This window comes from Hylobates moloch, unplaced genomic scaffold (assembly GCF_009828535.3).
Source record: "Hylobates moloch isolate HMO894 unplaced genomic scaffold, HMol_V3 SCAFFOLD_12, whole genome shotgun sequence".
Taxonomy (NCBI): domain Eukaryota; kingdom Metazoa; phylum Chordata; class Mammalia; order Primates; family Hylobatidae; genus Hylobates; species Hylobates moloch.
Window position 1 is genome coordinate 94,166,707 of NW_026652287.1, and position 17,277 is coordinate 94,183,983.

The 17,277-nt window shown below is 39.3% G+C and overlaps 1 protein-coding gene across 1 annotated transcript in view; it reads left to right on the forward strand.

The window, feature by feature from the left end:
* Window positions 1–17,277, forward strand: part of PLXNC1 (plexin C1) — a 117,521-nt gene that overhangs the window by 57,469 nt on the left and 42,775 nt on the right. The window contains exons 5-6 of the mRNA XM_032170910.2: window positions 3,592–3,706; window positions 13,405–13,552. Coding sequence (XP_032026801.1) covers window positions 3,592–3,706; window positions 13,405–13,552 — 263 coding nt within the window. The remainder of the gene's footprint in view (window positions 1–3,591; window positions 3,707–13,404; window positions 13,553–17,277) is intronic.

Below are 17,277 nucleotides of genomic sequence, written 5' to 3' on the forward strand. Positions count from 1 at the left end.
CAAAAAGAGTGAGGTTGTTGTGAGAATTAACTGCAAATGCTCCCAGCAGTGCCTGGCACACAGTACTGTTCCCTCCATGCCAGTCTGTGGTGGGGTAATTATTCAGGGATATTATGGGTTACACATATTTCTATGAACCCAGGAAGCAAACCCACTGTATAGAAAGACTTTCTAAGTTTCAGACAGTGAACTTAGAAACAAGTGTCTGGGACCTTCCTGTCTATGACTTGGGGCCGGAGTAGGTTTGGAGCTTTTTGGTTTGGAACTTTTTTTAACTCTGTTGGGGGTGAGGGAGTTACATACTTATATAGTTGAACGCCAATATCAAACTCTAGTATTATCTCGAATACATTAAGCTCTACAGCAGATTTTATAGCAAACTAACAAGAACAGCTTTCTTAAATAGTTTCATTGACTGAATTGTTTCTACATACAGTGTTTTTCACATAAGGGAAGTCTTTTTAAATTAACTTTTTGGTTTGGGGGATTTTTTTTTCTTCAGGCAATCTTTTCTTTTCATTTGGGCAGATTCTGTTTTCTAATTTGCAAATAGACTTGTGTCTGCCTGCAGGCTTTATCATGAAAGTATTCGTTCTAACTGGAAATAAGGACTAGAAAAATAAAATACTGACTGGGAGTCTGAGGACTTTGGGATAGATCCTCAGTAGAGGATGGAGCAAAAGTAATAATAAGTCAAGAAAGCAAACGTATCTCTACCAGTTTCCCTAGAATATGTCTATTCTTATCCAAATCCAATTTTCCTCCTATTCTTGGCCTGAAGAAATTGAAATGAAGCCATTAAGATATCAGCCTATCTGAGAGTACATCACTGAAGAATCAGCCTCAATAAGAGTCCTGTGTGACAATGAGATTTTAATTTAATTAGGGCAGTGGCTCAAGTGTTTATGCACTTGACCATTGCTCTTGTTGATACGCAGGAATTAGAGTGATAGCTTTCAAAAGGAATTATTTCAGAGTAACTAGCTTTGTTTACTAAAATATGGGAGCTATAAGATCTGCTCTGTAAGAAATGTAAATGTATGAGTAATATGCTGTCATGAAGATTTTATAATCTGCAGTATTTGAGAAGTAATAAGATACTGCTGTTGGCTGGCCATCTGGTTATACATACTTGGTGTCACGGTTTGCTTTTTATTTTTTCATTTTTTATTTTTACTGGTGAGAGGCAAGGAATAGGAGTTCAGAGGTGGTGGGTTGTTTATATATATATATATATATATAAAAACAAGGAATTTATGTTTAGTTGCTTAACATGGTTAGATTTTGTTTTTGCCTTATGCAAAATAAAAAATGGAAGGTTCATTATGTATTTTCTTTTCTATTTTTTTTTCAAAAAGTAAAATGGAAACTTCACCCCCTAATTTGGTCCCCAGATTTAAACTTTTAGCTTATTTTATTTTAAAAATAGTCCCTTTGGCATAAGGAGGAGTCAGACATGAATTAAAACTCTAGAAAGAAAAATCAGCAATGGAAAAGACCTATAGAGATTTCATATTTCATCCTTTCATTCAAAAATATTTATTGAAACCCTAGTATTTGCATATCATGCTGCCAGACACTGAGGGATTTGCTAAAGAAATATTAAAGACCTTCTCCCTTCTTTGAGGAGCTTAGAGCTTACTTGGGGAGAACTGAGATAGACTTATGAAACAGTTAAGTTGTAATTCAAGGCAGCATATGATTAAATACCGAAATATGTACTTCCGACAAGAAATGCTATAGGAGTTCAGAAAAGGGAGTGATAACTCAGTGGCACTACTGTTTTCTGCCTACAAATTGGCAAATTGTAGCACTATTTGTATGAAATATTTTACACTTGTTTTTTTGGCAGCCTTAGGCTTTGACTCCCAGGCAGCATTAAGAGCCAACAAAAATATTTGTACTCCAGTCTCTTCGGAATTGGCTTATTTTTTTTTCTTATAGGCAGAGGAAGTGCCTTACACAAACCGGAGTGCCCATGAGAGGCAGGGAGTTTTTGACAGTCATGATCTATTTCAGATACAACCGAAAGAACCAGCTTCGTCATTCTGTTTTTCAATCCAGCAGTGCTTGTCTCTCCGTTGCAAACTCTCTCTGACATTGAGAGGCGGTTTAATTTGAACTTAATGTCCGTGACGGAAGAGCTAGCCATCAAGGGTCAGATAAATTTATGGCTTTGGAGAATTGCTGATGAAAATCCCCACGGTTATAATGTTGGAGAAGAAACTGACACAGATGTAGTGGGAGGTGGAACACAGATGTGCTTATTGGGAGCAGGGTTCCCCAAATGTCAGAAGCCAGTGACATGCTAAAGGTATTGTGCTTGGGGATGACGTTTAGTGAAACTCACTGACTTCCTGTTCTATTTTTGCCATATTCAAATTAACACAGAGCTCAAAGATGAAGCCATGAGGCCTAAATTCTTAAGAATTAAGAGAGAGAGAGAGAGTAGAGAAAGGAGAAAAAATAAAACCTTTAGGAAGCCAAATACACTGTTTGGGCCCATCCCTTCCTCATTCCGCTCGGATCCCCTCCGGGACTCCCTGTAGCTGAATGTGGTCATCATTTGGTTGCTTTTCAATCTTATGATTCATGTGTTTTCAGTTTCTTTTAAAAATTCACCATCACTGGTTTACCACCCCTGCATTTTAATCTTCAGCCTTGAGGAGGTGTAGTACTAGAAATATTTCGTTCTTTCCTTGACACTATCAATGGAGTATCTGTGGAGTCCAACACCCTTTGGCGATAACATGCTATTGGTATTTGTTCTTCTTGCCAGGTTGGTGCCCCGTCTGGTAAGGCAAGTGTTCCCAAGTTAGTGTGACCTAGAGTGACTGACACATCAAGCAAGCCAGTGATCTCACCACTCAGCTTCTGAGCATCTCTTTATCAAAGTAGTTGGCCCTGGCCACAGCTTAAGACTTATCTGGGTCATCCTCTGAGCTGGCTGACTTGGGAAAATGGCCCTGGAAAAATGTTTCACCTATATCTTTTGATATAATTTGGTATCTGTCTAAATAAATGTTATGTAGCAGATGGTTATGGAATGTCTTATCAAATTCTTAGGCAGACTCTGCCCTTGAAATATTTCTATTTAATTATCATACTGCAAAGCACAAAATAGTAACTTTATTTTTTTTTAAACAAAATCAAGTTACACAATAGGTTGATATTCTGAGAATGAATAGCAAACCTGAAATTTATACAATATGTGAACTCTTCCTTGAGCTGTTCTTTGCTAGGTATTTCTAAAGGGGAGCTCCTTATTTCAGAATCCATGGGAGGATGTGTTTCGGATATATTTGGCGATGTCATCTTGAGAGATGACTCAGGAGTCGAAGTTCAGCATGTTGTCTACATTTGTTCTTTGCTCCTAGACATGATGGAAAAAAATGCTCTGCTGTTTTCTTGTTGCTTTTCGTGGTTTTAACATCATGTTCCTATTCTCACTCAAATCAATAATCCACTGTACAAAGTCTGGCATTTTGTACTGATGCCAAGTATAAGAAAATTTTAACTAATGCACGTATGGGGTCGCTGTTTTAACTAACACACGTATGGGGTCCCTGTTTTGTTGCCTCGTTTTTTTAGGTGCACTTTTCAAGGAGATTGTGTACATTCAGAAAACTTAGAAAACTGGCTGGATATTTCGTCTGGAGCAAAAAAGTGCCCTAAAATTCAGATAATTCGAAGCAGTAAAGACAAGGTAAGAGGAAAGATTTTAATTTGTCCTCGTTGTATTGTCTCATTTTACACAGTGGATGCTAACTTCCTTCTGTGTGTAAAATATCTATTAGCAATCAACCATGCTTAGTGATAGCACTCCATTCATTTAGCACTCATTAACGAATATTGAGTGCCTACCAGATGCCATCCACTCTGCAAGGTGCTGGGGATACAGCGGTAACCAAGTCACATCATGGGCCTGCTCTCATGGAGTTTGTCATCTTGTGGAGCTGAAGATGACTCTCAATGGTTGAACTGGAAGAAAAGTTGGACTTCTAATGTCGTAGAAATACATATTGCTTTTGAAAATAGAGAAAAAGGAAGTTCAGATTCATGGTCAACGAGACTCCTTAAAGGTGGCTTAATTGCAAAATTTTGTTTAGTGTAATGGTCCCTTATCCTAATGTGCTGAGGCTTCCCCAGTAACCATCTTATGAACATAGCTTCCAACGGTCTTGGTAGAGATGGAGAGAAGACCAACATGGGCAGTGACTATTGCAAGTGAGGTCCTTTGGAAAGCCAGTGAGCCCTTGCTATGGCAGCACCACTCTTGACAACACATCAGTGCTGTCATTGGATGAGAGAAGGGAGCAAGGAGCATATTTCAGCATTTTCAAATGCACGTGCCAACTGTGCCCTACGGGAAAAGGGAATTCCTGCCTTGCAATCTCAGTGGTGCTATAAGGAGACATTTTCTCCCTAATGATGGCTCTTGTGTTATGAATAATTGTATGGAATCCTCTGTTATGAATAATTGTACAGCAGCCAGCTGACCTGTCTCTTGAGCTCACTGTGTTCTGTTTGAATGCCACGTTAACAAGGAAATGGGCCACTTTCTCTTTTCCCTTACACTTTGCCATTTCAGAGAAATAGCAAGAACTTTACCACTTATGATGATTTAACATTTAATAAAGGAGAGCCAAAGTATTTAATGAGTGATAAATAATAAAATAATCAAGCTTTTAAGTCGTAACAGATCAGAGCTAACAGATTTAAAGTTATTTGGCTATTGTCACTTTCTGTTGTCTTCCTGGAGAAATAAATAAATAAATAACTTTCACACAAACTTCTACCAGCCCTGAATCAGAGTGAATAGATTTGGTGGAAAAGATTCTTAGGCATCTAAACATAGGTATATCCAAATTCTAATTTCTCTCATCAGTCTGAAAAATAGCCAAATTTGGTGCTAATAGAGAATAGTAGAAAGTAGAATACCATAATCCTTGAATATACCCAGGACTCTGATAAGTGGTTAAGATTCTGCAAGATTTTTTTTCTTATGTCATTTAAAAAAATTTAAGGATAATACTTCAGCTAAATGTAGTGGGAGGAAGTAGCTTGTTCATTAAATAAAAAGTGCTGCTTATACAACTTCCTTACCTAGCTAGGGGCTCACTATTACAAATTAATCTCTGTTTATATCTGGTCTGGTACATTTCGAAAACTGCTTACCACCCAAACAACCACTGGTGTTTTCTTCCTCGCCCTAAGTCCCACTGTGGTTTACCCTAATCTTCCCAGAGACTTCCCACACAGCCACTGCCTCACTCTCTCCAGCTCACCACCACTCTCAAAGAAGATAAGAAGTTCCTAATTTGATTAAAGCTATCCTTTGAAACCAACTTCGGACTAATTATTTAAATAGTGTTGATAAGTCATCTGATTCTATCTCTTGATCACATTATTTCAAAATATTTCCTACCCTATTGCCACCTTTGGCTTACCTGAAAATCTCAGGTCTTTGTTTAAATAAACCTGACCCTGACCTATGGAGACGGCAGTCTAGGGTCGTGTTCAGTTCCATCTATTAGCTCTATTCAAAGGCTATTTGCTACCTGCCTATCATATGCCTAGTAACGTTCTAGTCACTTTGTAGGCAGAAAAAAACCTCCATATAATACAGAACTTCTGTTCACAGAGGCGTTGTTTCTTTCCACAAAACAATTAAAAGATAGTACATCCTCATACTCACTATGGGATCAGCATTAAAAAGAAATAAGTAGAGCAATTCCAGTTGTCCTGGAGGGATTTCTGTGAGGTTTTGTTGAGTAAAAACAGCAAGATGCATAAAAGTGTTCCTAGCATGATCTTATATTGATCAAAAAATGTCCCTGTGTATGTTTATGTATATATGTCTCTATATGATTATTTGATCATGGGCAAAAATATAGAAGAATTCATACAAGGTTGTAAACGTGGGCTCGCCTGGTGGAATGACTGATGTGGTAGAGAAGGAAAGCAGAGATATGTAATAAAAATAGAAAAGACATAGAAATAAAATTATTATTATTATTTATTATACTTTAAGTTGCAGGGTACATGTGCACAACATGCAGTTTTGTTAACATAGGTATACATGTGCCATGTTGGTTTGCTGCACCCATCAACTCATCATTTACATTAGGTATTTCTCCTAATGCTATCCCTCCCCCAGCCCCCCACCCCCTGACAGGCCCCTGGGGTGTGATGTTCCCCGCCCTGTGTCCAAGTGATCTCATTGTTCAGTTCCCACCTATGAGTGAGAACATGCGGTGTTTGGTTTTCTGTCTTTGTGATAGTTTGCTGAGAATGATGGTTTCCAGCTTCATCCATGTCCCTGCAAATGACATGAACTCATGTTTTTTATGGCTGCATAGTATTCCATGGTGTATATGTGCCACATTTTCTTAATCCAGTCTATCATGGATGGACATTTGGGTTGGTTCCAAGTCTTTGCTATTGTGAATAGTGCCGCAGTATACATACGTGTGCATGTGTCTTTATAGTAGCATGATTTATAATCCTTTGGGTATATACCCAGTAATGAGATTTGCTGGGTCAAATGATATTTCTAGTTCTAGATCCTTGAGGGATCGCCACACTGTCTTCCACAATGGTTGAACTAGTTTACAGTCCCACCAACAGTGTAAAAGTGTTCGTGTTTCTCCACATCCTCTCCAGCATCTGTTGTTTCCTGACTTTTTAATGATGGCCATTCTAACTGGTGTGAGATGGTATCTCATTGTAGTATTGATTTGCATTTCTCTAATGACCAAATGACCAGTGATGATGAGCATTTTTTCATGTGTCTGTTGGCTGTATAAATGTCTTCTTTTGAGAAGTGCCTATTCATATCCTTTGCCTACTTTTTGGTGGGTTGTTTGTTTTTTTCTTATAAATGTGTTTGAGTTCTTTGTAGATTCTGGATATTAGCCCTTTGTCAGATGGGTAGATTGTAAAAATTTTCTCCCATTCTGTAGGTTGCCTGTTTACTCTGGTGGTAGTTTCTTTTGCCGTGCAGAAGCCCTTTAGTTTAATTAGATCCCATTTGTCTATTTTGGCTTTTGTTACCATTGCTTTTGGTGTTTTAGTCATGAAGTCCTTGCCCACGCCTATGTCCTGAATGGTATTGCCTAGGTTTTCTTCTAGGGTTTTTATGGTTTTAGGTCTAACATTTAAGTCTTTAATCCATGTTGAATTAATTTTTTGTATAAGGTATAAGGAAGGGATCCAGTTTCCGCTTTCTACATTTTTTTTTTTTTTTTTTTTGAGATGGAGTGTTGCTCTGTCACCCAGGTTGGAGTGCAGTGGCACGTTGTAGGCTCACTGCAACCTCCACCTCCCAGGTTCAAGCGATTCTCCTGCCTCAGCCTCCCAAATAGCTAGGATTACAGGTATGTGCCACCACGCCCAGCTAATTGGAATAAAAGTATTTCTTAAACAATATGGTTTCTAGAGGAGAGACACTGGAAACTTTTTTTTTTTTTTGACAGGTTCTCCCTCTGTCACCTAGGCTGGAGTGCAGAGACGTGATCATAATTTACTGCAGCCTCGAACCCCTGGGCTCAAGGGGTCCTCCCACCTCAGCCTCCCAAGTAGTTGGGACTACAGGTGTGAACCACCACACCCAGCTAATTTTTTAAAATCTTTTATAGAGATAAGGTCTCCCTCTGTTGCCCAGGCTGGTCCCAAACCCCTGGGCTCAAGTGATCCTCCCACCTCAGCCCTCAAAGTGCTGGGATTATAGGCATAAGTGACCATGCCTATCCTAGAAACATTCTTTTACAAATCAGAACTTAGACAAGGAATTCCACCATCGCTAATACTATTGACATTATTTGTAAAGCTCTGTCCACTGCAGTAATTCAAGAAACAAGTAATACAAATAATTATTCAAATTAAATATAAAAAAATTATTTACTCATCTTAAGTGGCTGCATATCTGCAGAATCTAAATATGTTAGCTTTAAAAATTATTCAAATGAATTAAAGTTAAATGAAGTGCTGAATGTTCAATAAATATTTAAATATCAATAACCTTACTACATGTTAAATAAAACAAACTTGTAACTTCATGAATAAAAAGTCCTATTCATAAAAACAACAGAACTACTCAGCCATAAACTTAAAGAGCAAGGTACATATCCTGCTTTAAAATCATTTTTACTAAGAGATATGTGTTGGAATCAGCTACCAAAAATAGTGATTTTGCTTTGAACAACTTAGCTTAAGCCGTTCTTTGTAATAGAAATTAGATAGCAGAGCAGTGGTGTATTAAGTCTATTTTTTTTTTTTTTTTTTTGAGACAAATTTTCACCCTTGTTGCCCAGGCTGGAGTGCTGTGGTGCGATCGTGGTTCACTGCAACCTCTGCCTCCTGGGTTCAAGCTATTCTCCTGCCTCAGCCGCCCAAGTAGCTGGGATTACAGGTGCCCACCACCAAGCCTGGCTAATTTTTTATATTTTAAGTAGAGATGGAGTTCCACCATTTTGGCCAGGCTGGTCTCAAACTCCTGACCTCAGGTGATCTGTCTGCCTCGGCCTCCCAAAGTGCTGGGATTACAGGCATGAGCCACCGTGCCCAGCCTTAAGGCTATTTATAATTTATCATAGCAAAACCTTATCAATTAAAAACATAAGCATAAAGAAAAATAAAAACAAAAATATCAATTAAAAACATAAACATAAAGAAAAATAAGTATTTTCTTAGAATATATGGAAAACATCTTGAACATATTCAGTCATGTTCTACATTTCTTGGTGAGAAGGTATACTTCTTCCTCACCTGTTTTTCTTGATTTCATATAATTCCAATCATTTTTGAATTAGTGTTTATTTAAAATTAATATAAAATTCATCTGGAATATCATGAGCTGATCAAGAATATCCAAAACATATTTTGGAAAAAAAAAAGAAGTTGATTTAGGCAAGACCACTCCCATTAGATTGCAAACATAGATGATAGATAGATAGATAGATAGATAGATAGATAGATAGATAGATAGATAGATATCAACAGTAATTTAATCCATGATTCTGGTTTAAAAATAGGAATATGGATTCATAGAATACAGTGGAAAGCTCAGAAATAGATGTAAAAATTTTAAAGAACAGATATCGTAAAATAAGAGGAAACAAAAATTATTTCATAAAATATGTGAGATAACTGGCTTGTACTGTGGAAATGTAATTTCATATTTTACATTAAATATAAAAATAAAATTTAGGCTAAGAAATTGATAAGTAAAGAAAAATCACAGAAGAACTAACAGAAAATGAAGTTGAACATAATTTGAAAGTATGATCATTTATTTTATCTCTGAAGCAATATAGTATGTAATAACAAAAGAAAAATATTCATATACATGATTTCCTTTTACAAAAAATAAGAGTTAACTTGGCCGGGCATGGTGGCTCATGCCTGTAATCCCAGCACTTTGGGGACAGAGGTGAGTAGATCACCTGAAGGTCAGGAGTTCAAGACCAGCCTGGCCAACCTGGTGAAACACCGTCTCTACTAAAAATATAAAAAAATTAGCCAGGCGTGGTGGCAGGTGTCTGTAATCCCAGCTACTCGGGAGGCTGAGGCAGGAGAATCGCTTAAATCTGGGAGGTGAAGGTTGCAGTGAACCAAGTTCGTGCCATTGCACTCTAGCCTGGCTGACAAGAGCAAAACTCTGTCTCAAAAAAAAAAAAAAAAATTAGTTAACTAAAGCACACACTTCAGGAAAATATTTGCCACTAACAAAATATTCATCATAATGTAATGACACTAAGAAAAATTAAAAAGAAAAACATCAATACACCAAAAAGTAAGTGGGCCAAAACACATATATTTTCACAAGAGGAGATTCAGAAAGTAGATATAAATATGGAAATATGTTCAACCTCACTAGTTTTCAAATAAATACAAATTAAAGTGATAATAAGCTATGCTAACACCTAGTGTTGGTGATGCCAATTAGCACAACCTTTTTGGAAAGCAATTTGGCAGCATGTTTCAAAAGTCATAAATATATTCATTCCGTTTGAAGCATTAATTTCAGCCTTAGAATCCTGAGGAAATAACTTGAAAGAAGAAAATCCCTAGGCATGAAGATGCTCTTGCTGTAGCATTTATAGAATTAGAAACCTGGAAATAATGAAACTGTTTAGCAATAAGGAATGATTCAGTAAAATAAGTTATGTCAGTCTGATAAGAGTGTTGTGCAGCAAGCAATTCTTTGGCCTTGTGGATATTGCCGGCTAATTGACACCCCAGCTGCCTCTGCATCCTATCTGCCCTTTAAGTCTTCACTCCCTCTTTATCCGGCTTGATTCACGAAAGAGCCATCAGCCTGGTAAGGAGTCCCATACTGGGTTTCTTAGGACAAAGCTTCGGCTTTTTAACTGTACTCGCCTGGACCCCAAGTTACGCAAAAATACCTTCACCTCACTGGCTCCTCTCTCCTTCCACTGCACCTGAAAAAAACATGCTATCTCCTCTTTTCAGGTCCACTCCAACCTGGTTTCTGCCCCACTGTTCCCCTGAACCTGTTCTTGCTAAGGTCACTAGTGAACTCCATGCAGCCATTCCAGCAGACACTATAAGGTCCTCATCTAACTTGGCTGATAGCCAGCATTCTTGAAACTGTCTTTTCCATTGCTTTCCATGGCACGCCCACTCCATGCTCTCCTCCTTCTCTGTGGCCAGGCCTCAATTCCCTTGCTGGGCCTTGCTGGTCCCTTCTCTCCCTGTCTCTAAATATTGGAGCCATTTAAGGCCCAGTTTTGGCTCTTCCTCTCTTCTTACTCTACATTTCGTCTGTAGACAATCTTATTCACTTCCATGGCTTTATAAATCGTCTGTATGTTCATGTCTCCTTTATCCCCACCCCAGATTGCTCCTCTGAGCTCCAGGCCCATACCCAACTTGACACATCTGCTTAAGTATCACACAAGTATCTTGAACTACATACACCCATACCTGAAGTCTTGAATCTTCTACCCATCCGCCTCTCCATCAGTATGCCCCATCTCTGTGTATGGTACCTCCATTCATCCATTTGCTCACCAGCATCCTCCATATCCACATCCCCCACTTCCAGTCCTGCCCCATGCCACTTCTAAGGGGTACTTTGACTGCCTCGTTCTTTCCCTTTCCATTGTACCATCTTAGCTCAGTCATTTCTTGATGATTCCTTGATACCATGTGACCTTCCAGTTTTATTCTGGTGGAATATTCTATACTTCTACTAGTCTATAAGCTCTTTGAGGGCAAGGACCATAGCTGTTTGGTTCACTGGTATATTCAGTACATTGTGCAGCACTTGGCATATGTTGCAAGCTTGATAAATATTTATGGAATAAATAAATGGAATAATTATAGTTATGTAAAAGCTACATATGTGAGAACTAGAAGGAAATGTGGAAACTCTAAAAGAGTTGGTGAAAATATGATTTTTAAAAATTCTGATACTCTTGTTATAACGTTTGAGCGTGAATTCAATTTAAGACATATATGTATACAAGGTAAGATGTGTGGTGCGGATATAAATGCTGCTTGAAGATTCAGCATGAATGAGAGTTCAGGTATTTGTTGAAGATGAGTTAGTGGGAATAGTTTGGGATCTTTCACTGTGCTCAGAATTCCCTAAAGATAATTGAACTCCAGTCCAGGTGAAGTGGACTGAAAGAACTTGCCTTCTTTCAGCATGATAATATGGCCAGAACTTTTTGAAAATGGAAAGATAGGGGTGACCTCCAGGGACTAGATTAGACTTAGCAAGCTCATCAAAGAACCAGGGAGACAGCAGAGTCTTAGGTGGCAGTGCCTAAGTCTGGGAGGAAGTGAGAAGTATAACAGAAGACAGACAGCTGCCAGGTTGTCTAGACTATGGCTCTTCATAGGGGGTGATAAGGTTACCACTTCCTGCACTCCCAGGTTCCTTTCACTTGGCCCTCATTCCCACCAGATCCCATCATGCACCTGATGCAAAAGGAGTCCCCTGTTGGCATGTTAATACCTATAATTTTCCTTCTGAACAGGACATCTGGCTGCCTTGTTCCTTTGGACCATTTCCTTGGGAAAAAGTTACTTTGGGGACATTTCAAGATTGTCTTCTTGTGTCCCTACTATACACACACACACGTACAAGCACACAGATGTATCCCTGTACACATACAAACATACACACACAAAAACACTCCCTCTACCCAGTTTTGATCATATGTTTGACCACAAGCAAAACCTTAACTAATTCTAAAGCACATTTCACAGGCCACCTTCTTTAATCATTATCTAACAATATTAGCAATAAGGAATAGTTGACAAATGTATCTTCACACCTAGGATCATCAAGGCACGCTGTCTTAAATGAACCCCAGATCAAAGAGAAACAGAGGAAAAAAAGTCATGTGTTTGGATGGGAATAATGAATATCATAAAGATAGAAATTTTTCTAACATTAAGGCACATATTTAATACAATTTCATTTAGACTCAGTCCCCTCAACCCCTTCAGATAAAATGAATATGGATGAATAATGTCCAGGAAATGCTAAGAAAATTATGAAAATGGAGATAAAGAAGGAGAGATTTGCCTTATCAGATGCTAAATATATTTAAATTACAGGAGTAAAAACTTAATGACATTGGAATAGAAGTAGATCAATAGATTATTAGAACAGAGCAGAGTTCAGAAATAGATTCCAGATAAATGGAAATTTAATATAGGACAAAATGATATTTCAGTTCAGTGGGAAAAGGAGGTTTGTTTTTGTTTAATAAATGGCTGTGACATAATTGATTAACCATCTGGATAAAGTTGGACCCTTATCTCACACTGTATATAAAAATAAATCCCAGATGGATTAAAGACATAAGCTTAAAAATAAAGCAATAAAGATGTTGGAACAATTTTATATTTGTCCGTAAGCTAGAGTTTGGGAAGCACTTTATAGCCGAGACAAGAAACCCTGTATTTGATTACTTAAAAGCACATTGTGTAAGAGTAAAAGATGCCACAAGCAAAAGTTACAAGATAAACAATAGATTAGGAGAAAAATATGTGTCAGAAATATGACAGATAAAGATTAATATCTACATCATGCAGAGAGCTCTTGAAAATTGATAAGAAATATATACACACAAAGCAGAAAAATGGCCAAAGAATAAGAATATGCAGTTTACAAAAGAGCAAACCAAATAGCCAACAAAACATCTATTCTTTTATATTTTTATTTATTTGTTTATTTATTTATTTATTTATCTTTGGAGGCAGTGTCTTGCTCTGTCACCCAGAAACATCTATTCTTTACATCAGCTCTTCTGAGAAATCTTCCCTCCTGTGGCAGGTCAAAAGGTGAGATCATATGAGGCTCTATGATGGATGGAAATGAGGCAGAAATCATCATTTTTTCCCCATATCTTCCCTGTACAGACTACAGTGACTATGGTGGGGAGCTTCTCTCCAAGACACTCAAAGTGCATGGTGAAGAATGTGGACTCTAGCAGGGAGCTCTGCCAGAATAAAAGTCAGCCCAACCGGACCTGCACCTGTAGCATCCCAACCAGAGCAACCTACAAAGGTATGTGGATTCTTCTGGGTTATTTTTGTTATAAAGTCAAAAAAACAAGGGAACCTCCTGGGTTTAGTTTTCCCAAGGAATCTGAATAGTTCCCCCTCTGTAGACTCACTCCCTCCCTACCCCCTGGTTCCCACTTTTCCTCTGGGTCCTCCTCACCTCTGGTTTACCTCATTCACTGACTCCAAGACCCCACTATCAGATATACCTGGACAATGACAAGAGGAGGGCAAGTTGGATGGGAGAGTGCAGAAAAGCCAGATAGCATTGGGCTGACTGTACCCAAATGGTTTGGATAATTCAGAGATCTGAAAAGCAAGAAATGCCCTGGGTGAGATGAGAAATTTTGACAACCAATGTTCTATCAGTTTGAGTTCATTGCATTCATACATCCATCCAGGAAGTATTTATTGAAAATCTACTATATGTGAGGCACTATGCTAGGTACTAGGGATACAGTGACTCCCCCTTGCCCCTAAAAAAAAGACTGTACACAGGGATAGAGAGAAGTAAGTAGCTCATTACAATGCAGTGTGTAAATACAGGGAACATAGAGTACCATGAGAAGCACATGAAAAATGTACCTTACCAGACATGGCAGAGGGGGAAGGGGTAAGGAAAGCTTCCTGGAGGAAGTGATGTCCAGACAAGGCGAGGGTAGAGTTGAGCCAGACAAAGAGGATGGGAATGGGTATTTCAGACAGAGACCAACCTGCATGATGGCCAGGAGAAAAAAAGCTTTATTTGAAGAACCAGAAGAGCTTCTACATGGCCAAGGCACATGGGGTAGGGGAAAGTGGAAAGGGGAGAAGGAGGGAAGATAGATACCAAAGGAGGCAGCCAGGGTACCATTAAGGGCCTTGTGAACCGTGAATCCTGGGAGCTGTGATGATATGCTGAAAGGTTTAAGCTGGAGGCTGGCAGCACAATCAGATTTTTATTACAGAAAGGTTCAATTATGCATTATCTGTCTTTCCTACTGGAATGTAAGCCCCATGGAGGCAGGGACTTGGAGAAGACATCTTCACTGCTGTGCTTAGAACAGTGTCTGGCACAACGTAGCCATTCACAATCAATAAACGTTTCTTGAATGAATGAATGGCTTGAAGGTGGAGAATGGACCAAAGAAGGGAAAGACTGAAAGACTGAGTTCCAAAAGATCACTTGGAGGGGTCCAAGTGAGAGGGAAAGTGAAAGTGGAAAGCTACTGGAGGGTCCAGGTGAGAGGGCAAGTGAGAGCTGGAGGAGAAGCCAAGGGGGATGGAGAGAAGTGGATTCAATAGATGGTCAGGAGGTCCAGTGTGCAGACTGAGGACTCCTGAGTCTCTTCGAATGAGAAAGACTAGAAGTAGAGTTGAGTTCATGGAGTAGGTCTCCAGGACTGAGTGATGATCATTAATGGAGCTGAGTGGGTTTTGTGGTGAGAGCTGGAGTTACCCAGTATCAGTCCATTCTGGCTGCTATAACAAAATACCTTAGACTGGATAATTTATAAACAATAGAAATGTATTGCTTACAGCCCTGGCGACTGGGGAGTCCAAGGTCAAGTCTCCAGCAGATTCAGTGTCTGGCAAGGGCTTGGCCTCTGACTTCACAGATGGTGCCTTGTTGCTATATTCTCACATACAGAAGGGGCAAGGGAGCTCTCTTAAGCCTCTTTTATAAGGACACTAATCACATTCATGAGGGTGCAGCCCTCATGATTTAATCACTTCACAAAGGCCCCATGGCTTAATACTAAAACTTTGGGTATTAGATTCCAACTTATGAATTTAGGGGAGACATAAATATTCTGACCATAGCACCCAATTGATCCTAAATCCTTCAAAAGGCGATTTAATACACCAGGCCAGCGATGTGAGCTTAAAAATGCTCTCAGCCACTGGATGGTGGCTGTTTGGGTCTGATTGCTTGGAAAATCACCTCAATTTTCCACTTTACTTTGTCCACACTGTGCAGCCTTTGTGATGCATTTCTGGTTAATTTTGTTCATTAAAACGCAGACCTTGCTCACCTATAAAATATGCCTCTGAAGTATTTGAGATCACCTTGTAAAGCTAGTTGGTTGCTTTTAGAGCCTCCATCAGTTGCACCCAACCCTTCACCTGCCGTTTTCTGAATATCTTACATATTCCGAACAGGCAAACAAATTCACTTCCCAGCCTCTTGTACTCAGCCAGCCAGTGACCATTGCCAAGCCTTTATCCATGGCCTTCTTTAAACCTAGAATGGCTTCCCCCTTTCACAAAATCCTGTCTCCCTTTCTGCTTTGAAACATTGGAGAAAAGTCACCTTTTCCATATGCCCCTGCCGGATTCTGCTCTGACTTTCTCAGCCATTCTAACACCCCTTTGGTCCTCCATGCACACCTCTGTCTTGGTACCCAGGTTACCAGAGGGAACTGAAACCACTCATATGGTTGTTTCCTTGACTGTGCTATCATCACCCAAATTATTTTACCTCTTGCAGAATAACTGTAAATGCTTTCCTAGAAGAAATCATGAATATTCATTTCCTTGTGATATTTCCAAATAGAGTTTTGTGCCTATTTGGTGCTTGAAAAAAAGTATGACTTTTGCAGTCTTCATCACCGGACACTTATAGATGCCACTGGAGTGTATTTTCACTGGGAGTCCCTCTGAGCTGACTGTCCCTGTGTTCGTTCTACTCACATGTAACAAGTGTCTGTTCAGAGGCTTTTGCAGAGAGGTCATGCCAGCCCTCCAAGCCTCTTTGTCTTGAGAACAGAAGACGATCATTTCACACACACCCTCTGTACGTGAACCGAATTTTATGTGGAATTCTGACTTTCAGAGGGACTGTTATTGCTGTGGAGAAGGACCTTAAAGTAAGGGTTTTTAGACTTTGGGAACCACACACTAATAAAATTTCAGTAAGAAAATGAGGGGTGCCAACGGAGTCAAGCCAGCTTCTTGTTTTGTCAAGACTTGGATTTAAAACGCACCCTCTCGGCCAGGCGCAGTGGCACACGCCTGTAATCCCAGCACTTTGGGAGGCCGAGGCGGGCAGATCACTTGAGGTCAGGAGTTCAAGACCAGCCTAGCCAACATGGTGAAACCCCATCCCAACTAAAGTAAATAAATAAACAAATAAATAGCACCACCTCCTATTCCTATTAATTCACCGAAGGGAAAAGATATTAATACCTTGTTAGTAGCACTGGTCCCTGGACAGAGGGGATTTGAAAGGTGCTCCTTTGTGTTGTGGCCCCAAACCTGGGCTCTATACAATCATTCCATGGGGAGCAATGCAACCACAGGTTCCTGGGTCCACCCCAGGCTTGCTAAATCAGAATATTTAGGGGCATGGCCCTGGGATCTATAGCTTTGTAAATTTCTCAGGTGATTCTGATAGACAACTGGGTTTGGGAATCACTACCTTGGATAGAGTATATATGTTTAAAGAGATACAGGAAATACTATGTTTCTCTAATGCTGATTTAGTAGTTTTGAAATCCTTGTTATTTTGTTCTTTTGGGGTTTTCTAACCAATGAGTAGGTTTTCAAAGGGAAATAATAAAACCTTTATCACAGATTTGGTGACAGTTGACCCCAAGAAGATCGTGGAACCCAGCCTATGGAAACTACACTGTAGAGTATGTTAGGTAAATATTTGCAGCGTGGATTTTTCTGAAGGTGCAGGATTTCTAATGCTCCGGTTTTCATGTTCTAGGCACTTCTTGCTTGGTGACTTGTTTTATTCCTATG